At 45.7% G+C, this 8,285-nt stretch overlaps 1 protein-coding gene across 1 annotated transcript in view; it reads left to right on the top strand.

Annotated features, from left to right (window-relative positions):
* The first annotated feature begins 2,663 nt into the window (after nt 1-2,663).
* LOC120032463 (extracellular serine/threonine protein kinase FAM20C-like) overlaps nt 2,664-8,285 on the top strand; it is a 19,674-nt gene continuing 14,052 nt past the window's right edge. The window contains 8 exon segments of the mRNA XM_038978568.1: nt 2,664-3,010; nt 3,072-3,237; nt 3,798-3,960; nt 4,828-4,889; nt 6,229-6,353; nt 6,635-6,750; nt 7,063-7,243; nt 7,836-7,945. Of these exon segments, the coding sequence (XP_038834496.1) occupies nt 2,664-3,010; nt 3,072-3,237; nt 3,798-3,960; nt 4,828-4,889; nt 6,229-6,353; nt 6,635-6,750; nt 7,063-7,243; nt 7,836-7,945 (1,270 nt within the window).

Raw genomic sequence — 8,285 nt, 5'->3', positions numbered from 1 at the left:
TTGGAGGGTATCTAGGTAGTTGTATTGAGGGTATCTAGGTAGTTGTATTGAGGGTATCTATTCTGTATGGATATTGGTAGTGATTGAGGGTATCTAGGTAGTTGTATGGAGGGTATCTGGGTAGTTGTATGAGGGGTCTAGGAGATGACTGGGGTATCTGTTTGTATTGACGGGATATCTAGGTAGTTGTATTGCGAGGGATCAGTGGCTAGAGGTATGTGTGTATTGAGGGTATCTAGGTAGTTGTATTGGTGGGTATCTAGGTAGTTGTATGGTATGGAGATGTTATTCGAGGTACGTAGGTGTGTATGCGAGGGTATCTAGGTAGTTGTAATTGGGAGGGTATCTAGGCTAGTTGTCATTGGAGGGTATATCTAGGTAGTTGTATTTGGAGGGTATCTAGGTGAAGTTGTATTGGAGCGGTATCTAGGTAGTTGTATTGGAGGTTATCTAGGTATTGTATTGAGCGGTATCTAGGTAGTTGTATTTGGAGGATCTAGGTATGTATGGGGTATCTAGCTAGCTGTATTGGGGTATCTAGGTAGTTTGTATTGGGAGGGTATCTAGGTATTAGCTATTGGAGGTGTATCTAGGTAGTTGTGATGAGGGTATCTAGGTAGTTGTTATTGAGGGTATCTAGTAGTTGCCCTACTTGGAGGGGATACTAGGTAGTTTATTGGAGGGTATTCTAGGTAGTTGTATTGGGTCGAGAGTTGGTAGTAATCGTAGTGTATAGGGTTTGGTATGTTACTTGGAGGGTATCCTAGGTACGTTGTTTGGAGGTTCCTAGTTAGTTGTTATTGGAGGGTATCTAGGTAGTTGTATTGGGGGGTATCTAGGTAGTGTGTATAGGAGGGTAATCAGAGGTAGTTGTATTGTGAGGTATCTAGGTAGTGTTGAGGTATCCTGTAGTTGATAGGTTCTAGGTATTGTTATTGGGGGTATCTAGGTATTTGTTCTGGAGGGTAATCGTAAGGTAGTTGTATTGGAGGCGTATCTATAGTAGTTTATTGGAGGGTTAATCTAGGTATTGTATGCTGAGGGTATCAGTAGTTGTATTGGAGGGTATCTAGTAGTTTTATGAGGATCTAGGTAGTGTATTGGGGTATCTGGGTAAGTTGTATTGGAGGTATCTACGGTGAGTTGCTTATGGGTAGGGTATCTAGGTAGTTGTATTGGAGTGGTATCTAGGTTTGTTATTTGGGATATCTAGGTATTTGTTTGAGGGTATCTAGGTAGTTGTATTGAGGTTATCTAGGTAGTGTTTACTTGGGGGTTATCTAGGTAGTTGTACTGGAGGGTATCTAGTGTAGTTGTATTGGAGGGTAATCTAGTAGTTGTATTGGAGGGTATCTGGGTAGTTGTTATTGGGGTAATCTGGTAGTTGTATTGAGGGTAGGCTCTAGGTAGTTGTTTGAGTGTATCGAGGTATGTTTATTGTGAGGGGTATCTAGGTAATTGTATTGAGGGTATCTAGTTAGTTGTTTTTGGGGGTATCTTTAGTAGTTGTATTGGTGTTGTATTTTAGGTAGTTGTATTTGAGAGTATCTAGGTATGATTGTATTGGAGGGTAATTAGGTAGTTTGTATGGAGGGTATCTAGGTAGTTGTTAGATTGAGGGTTATTCGTAGGTAGTGATTGTAGGTTCTGAGCGTAGTATCTGAGGTTATAGGTAGTATTAGTGGGGGTATCTAGGTAGTTGTATTCGGGGGTACTCTAGTTAGTTGTATATTGGGGGTATCTAGGTAGTAGTATTGGGAGGTATCTAGGGGTGATTGAGGTATAGGTGTTGATTGGGGGCTAGGTAGGTTGTATTGGAGGGTATCTAGGTAGTTTGTAATTGGGGGTATCGTAGTTAGTTGTATGGGGGGGTATCTAGGTGAGTGTATTGGAGGGTCATCAGTTGTTCTATTAAGGGTATCGTAGTGTATTTCTGAGAGTAATCTAGGTTAGTTTATTGGGGGTATCAGGTGTTGTATTGGGGGGTATCTAGGTACAGAAAGAGGTAGTTGTATTGGGGGGTATCTAGGTAGTTGTATTGGGGGGTATCTAGGTAGTTGTATTGGGGGGTATCTAGGTAATTGTATTGGAGGGTATCTAGGTAGATGTTTGGGGGTATCTAGGTAGTTGTATTGGAGGGTATCCTAGGTAGTTTGTAATTTGGGGGGTATCTAGGTAGAGAAATGAGGTTAGTTGTATTGAGGGTATCTGGGTAGTTGAATTGGGGGGTATCTAGTTAGTTTTATTGGAGGGTATTCTAGGTAGGTTGAATTGGGGGTAGTCTGTAGGTGGTTTATTGGAGGTATCCTAGTAGTTGTATCGGAGGTAATTATGCCAGAATAGAGGGCTGCTCTGACTTTCGAATGGTTCAGTCTCTATGGGCTTCTTTCTATCTTTTTCCTCTAGGCCTTGTTCTGAGACTCTTTCTTCCCCGACGTTCAGCTCTAACTTTCGCTCGTCAGTTCTCCCCCACATTCACCCCCCTCAACTCTCTCCTCATCCTCCTCTTCTTCTCATCCAATCTCCCGTTCGTCCGTACACCTATATTTAGATCCGTTTCTAGCATCTCCCTCCTACTCTCCTCTCTCCTTCTTTTTTCTTTTTCTCTCGTAACATCTTTTTATCTCTATATCTTTTTCCAACTCTTTCTCTTCCTCAGGACGATGAGGTGGTATACACGCCGTCGCTCTCGGACTGTCTGTCTATCGCTGGCCGTTGCCTCCCTCTCTCTCCATCTCCTCCTCACCGTCCTATCCCGCTCCGTCTACCAGAACCACTGTGATGCCCCCTCCCCTCGTCAGACACACCTCCACACCCTCCGAGCCCTGGTGGATACCAACTACACCTCCAGGATGTCGGACAACCACGCCAGCTATTCCAAGATAACCCCGGACACCAGAAAAGTGGACTCTTCCCATATGGACATCAATGGCCCTCAAAAAATGGCCGAAAAGGACGCTGTCACAACCAGAATGGCCGTCAAGGTAGGTCATGGACGTAAGGAGAAAGGGCCTGTAGACTCACTCAACATGACGGTAAGGGTAGGAAAGTTTGGCTCGATGGGGATGAAGCCTATGGGGTCCGGGATGGGAAATGAAATTAGAGGCTCTTTTTAGCCATCCGCTCTACAACATGCCAACCCCGCCCATCCATGAAGATGATTGGCTGCTGAAGGTGAAGCCCAAAGGGAAGGCGCGCGAGACGAGCACACAGATGTGGTGAGTTTAGGGAAGTAGCGTGATTGTTCTGAAAAAACAGACAAGCTTTTTAAGTGCATCAAGGACACATGCTGCATGATCCTTTAGTTCATTATGGCAAATATCCCTCCTGTTTCTCCTGGCATCTCCTCCTCTTCCTCCATCTTCACTCGAACTACTACTCCTCTTGTCCTCGTCCTCCTGTGTCTCAGTCCTCTGAAACTAACTTGCGTCTCTTGGTTTCCAAACCCTCCGCTCTTCTCCTCCTCTGACTACTTCTCTCTTTCCTCTTCCTCTGTCATCGATCCTCCTCTGAACTACTTCTCTCTTGTGTCTCCAACCCTCCGTCTCTTCTCCCTCTCTGAACTAATTCTCTCTTGTCCCTCTCGCTACGTGTCATCTCCTCCTCTGAACTACTTCTCTCTTGTCCTCTCCTCCTGTCATCTCCTCCTCTGAACTACTTCTCTCTTGTCCTCTCCTCCCTGTTGTACTCCTCCTCTGACTATGCTCTCTTGGTCCTGTCCTCTTTGGTCTCCAACCCTCGATCCTCTCACCTCTCTTTCCCCTCACACCACCTGCCCCATGTGACGCCCTTGACAGTGGACATTGGATGACTCAGCCCATTGGAACAGGAGCAGTGACAGCCACCCCCCCTGGCTGAGGTTCCATCTTGGTATCTCCCGTTGGCAGCTCTACCCCCACCTGGACCCCAACATGGCATCTCTTGCTCAGCAGCTCAGCACACACCGTATCGTCAGCGCAGGTGTGCGTGTGGTGTGTGGTGTGTGTGTGTGGCGCAATAGGGGGAAGTTCCCCCTTGACACTGATATTGGATCAGTTTAGCAATTTCCCAACTAAGGGGATTACGGTTAAAATTGGGGGAGGGGAAGCTGATCCTAGATGTCTGTCAAAGGGAAACTTCACCCTGGAGTGTGTGTGGTGTGTGTGGGTGGTGTGTTTGGGTGGTGTGTGTGTTGGGGAGGGGTGTTGGAAGCCTGATTGTTGGGGGGTGGGAGATATGGGGGCATTATGTCCTATAGTGTACACACGTATACTATTACACCCAAAGCATTGGATTGGTGGAGGCATGGGCTAGTGGGAGTTTCCACCATATTTCTTATACCAGTCATTTCCTTTCAAATTAGTGAAGGGAAGTGAACAAGTGCACACTTTGGGAGGAAGGACAGATTGGGAGAATTGCAATTGCATTTCCTTAATCCCTCCCCTCTTCTCATCCGATGGGTTTTGAGAAGGAGGTGAAGAGAGAGAACGTGAGGAATCAAGGCAATGCAATTGAGATTCTCCCATAGCTGGGAGGTAGTCTCTGTTGTGATGTTTAGAGTCAGGTATGGGGAGACCACTAGTGGATTAATGTAGAACTGCAGGAAGAAAACATACAAACTGGATGACCTTATTTAGTTTCAAACAGGGTAACCCTGTGTGTGTGTGTGTGTGTATGTGTGTGTGTGTGTGTGTGTGTGTGTGTGTGTGTGTGTGTGTGTGTGTGTGTGTGTGTGTGTGTGTGTGTGTGTGTGTGTGTGTGTGTGTTGTGTGTGTGTGTGTGTGATAAAGAGAGCTCAGTGTGTGAAGTTCAAGTGTTGCTATGGTAACCCGTCTCTCTCTCTCTCAGTGCAGAAGTCTGGAGGGACACAGCTCAAGCTGGTGATGTCATTTCCTAACTACGGACAGCCTGTCTCAACAACAATGAGTGAGAGACTTACGCCAACCACACACACACTACAGTACCAGTCAAAGTTTGGACACACTCTCATTCAAGAGGGTTTTTCTTAATTTGTACTATTTTCTAATTGTAGAATAATAGTGAAGACATCAAACATGAATAACACACGTGGAACTCATGTAGTAACCCAAAAAAGTGTTGACAAATCAAAATATATTTTATATTGTAAGATTCTTCAAATGTAGCCACTCTTTGCCTATGAACGCTTTGCGCACTCTTGGCTTTTCCTCACAAGCTAATGAGGTAGTCACCTGGGAATGTATTTCAATTAACAGGTGTGCCTTGTTAAATGTTAATTTGTGTAATTTCTTTCCTTCTTAATGCGTTTGAGCCAATCAGTTGTATTGTGACAAGGTAAGGGTGGTATAAAAAAGATAGCCCTATTTGGAAAAAGACCAAGTCCATATTATGGCAAGAACAGCTCAAATAAGCAAAGAGAAATGACAGTCCATCATTACTTTAAGAAATTAAGGTCAGTCAATCTGTAAAATTTCAAGAACTCTGAAAGTTTCTTCAAGTGCAGTCGCAAGAACCATCAAGCACAGAGTTCAAGTAACAGACACATCTCAACATCAACTATTCAGAGGAGACTGTGTAAATCAGGCCTTGATGGTCGAAATTGCTGCAAAGAAACCACTACTAAAGGACACTAATAATAAGAAGTGACTTGCTTGGCCCGAGAAACACGAGCAATGGACATTAGACTGGTGGAAATCTGTCCTTTGGTCTGATTAGTGCAAATTTGAGATTTTTGGTTCCAACTGCCGTGTCTTTGTGAGACGCAGAGTAGGTGAACAGATGATCTCTGCATGTGTGGTTCCCACCGTGAAGCATGGAGGAGGAGGTGTGATGGTGTGGGTGTGCTTTCCTGGTGACACTGTCAGTGATTTATTTAGAATTCAAGGCACACTTAACCAGCATGGCCACCACAGCGTTCTGCAGCGATACGCCATCCCATCTGGCTTGTTCTTAGTGGGACTATAATTTGTTTTTCAAAAGGACAATGACACAAAACACACCTTTAAGATGTGTAAGGGCTATTTGACCAAGAAGGAGAGTGATGGAGTGCTGCATCAGCTGACCTGGCCTCCACAATCACCCGACCTCAACCCAATTGTGATGGTTTGGGGTGTATAGTCTGAATATCTGTGTTCCTGTGTTGACTGTGTATGGTCTGTATAGCTGTGTTCCTGTGTTGACTGTGTATGGTCTGTATAGCTGTATTCCTGTGTTGACTGTGTATGGTCTGTATAGCTGTGTTCCTGTGTTGACTGTGTATGGTCTGTATAGCTGTATTCCTGTGTTGACTGTATCTCTGTCAGACAAGAGCGTGATGAGGAGACCAACTTCAACCTCTACTACTTCTCTGACTTTGAGAGACACAACGCAGAGATCGCTGCTTTTCACCTGGACAGGTAAACAATGAGTCTGTTTCTCACCTTGATAGCAACAGCCAGGGGAGTATATAGCATGCCACAGCACTGACTGAAATGGTGGAGAATAGAGCAGACATTGAGAAGCATTAAACATATACTCCTCTCTCTCTCTCTCTCTCTCTCCCCCTCTCCTCTCTCTCTATCCCCCTCTCCCATCTTTTTCTGCCTCTCTCCTCTCTTTCTCTCTACACCCCCCCACCTCTCCCTCTCCCATCTTTCTCCCCTGTCCCTTCTCTCCTTTCCACTCCCCTCTCTCTCAGGGTGTTGGGTTACAGGCGGATCCCCCCAGCCGTAGGAAGGCTGATTGACGTGGTGACAGAGATCAAAGACATCACCACTGACCACAAACTGGCCCGGACCTTCTTCACCTCTCCTGGTCTGTTTATCATCATTTCACTCTATCCCTCTATCACACTCACTCCATCTCCCTCTCTCTCACTCCTCTTTCTTTACCAACTCTCTCCTTATATTACATGTTTCACATCTCTGTTTTCTCTAGTGGGGAATATGAAAATATATGCTGCATATTATTCAGCCGAAAGGCAATTTTTTTGCTGAATTAATTTCTTTCATTTTCAATCTTTCTCTCTGTCAGCTCTTGAATTGCTGCCTCTCCAGATGATGAAGAGAAGAGTGCACTCAAACTCTCCTCTCCTCTCCCCCCTTCATCCCCTTCTATCTCCCCTAGTGAATAATGTGTGTTTCTATGGCCAGTGTTCCTACTACTGCAGTACGGAGCACGCTGTGTGTGGTCGACCCCAGAACCTGGAGGCCTCCCTGGCCATGATGCTGCCGGACCCTTCCCTGGCCACCAGACGTACCTGGAGGTCTCCCTGGAAACGCTCCTACAGCCGCAGAAAACTGGCAGTGTGGGTATAGAGTCTATAGCTATATCTATAGATAGATAATAACTCTAACCCTAGCCTCAACTCCAACCCTAGCCTCAACTCTAACCCTAGCCTCAACTCTAACACTAGCCTCAACTCTAACCCTAGCCTCAACCCTAACACTAACCCTAACTCTAACCCTAGCCTCAACTTTAACTCTAACCCTCAACCTAATCCTAGCCTCAACCCTAACTCTAACCCTGGCCTCAAACCTAATTCCAACTCTTAACCCTAACTCTAACCCTGGCCTCAAACCTAATTCCAACTCTCAACCCTAACTCTAACCCTCAACCTAATCCTAGCCTCAACCCTAACTCTAACACTCAACCCTAATTCTAACCCGCAACCCTAACTCTAACCCTAGCCTCAACCCTAATTCTAACCCTTAACCTAATCCTAGCCTCAACCCTAACTCTAACACTCAACCCTAATTCTAACCCGCAACCCTAACTCTAACCCTAGCCTCAACCCTAATTCTAACCCTTAACTCTAACTCTGACCCTCAACTCTAACTGTAACCCTCAAACCTAACCCTGACTCTAGCCTCAACTCTAACCTTGTTGTCACGTTGCAGGTGGGAGAAAGACCCAGACTACTGTGACACAGTGAAGAAGACCCCACCATACAACAAGGGAACCAGACTGGTGGACCTGATAGACATGACTATACTAGACTTCCTCATGGGTAGGTCTGGGCTGGGGAGGGAGACTGGTGGACCTGATAGACATGACTATACTAGACTTCCTCATGGGTAGGTCTGGCTGGGAGGGAGACTGGTGGACCTGATAGACATGACTATACAGACTTATCCTCATGGGTAGGTCTGGGACTGGGGAGGGAGACTGGTGGACCTGATAGACATGACTATACTAGACTTCTCATGGGTATGCTGGTCTGGGAGGGAGACTGTGGTACCTTTAGACATGACTATACTAAACTTCCTCATGGGTAGGTCTGGGCTGGGGAGACTGTGGACCTGATAGACATGACTATACTAGACTCCTCGTGGGTAGGTCTTTCTGGC

The sequence above is a fragment of the Salvelinus namaycush genome, chromosome 39, assembly GCF_016432855.1.
Source record: "Salvelinus namaycush isolate Seneca chromosome 39, SaNama_1.0, whole genome shotgun sequence".
Lineage (NCBI taxonomy): Eukaryota > Metazoa > Chordata > Actinopteri > Salmoniformes > Salmonidae > Salvelinus > Salvelinus namaycush.
The sequence above is the reverse complement of the archived record's forward strand: the minus strand, read 5'-3'. Positions and strand labels throughout refer to the sequence as shown.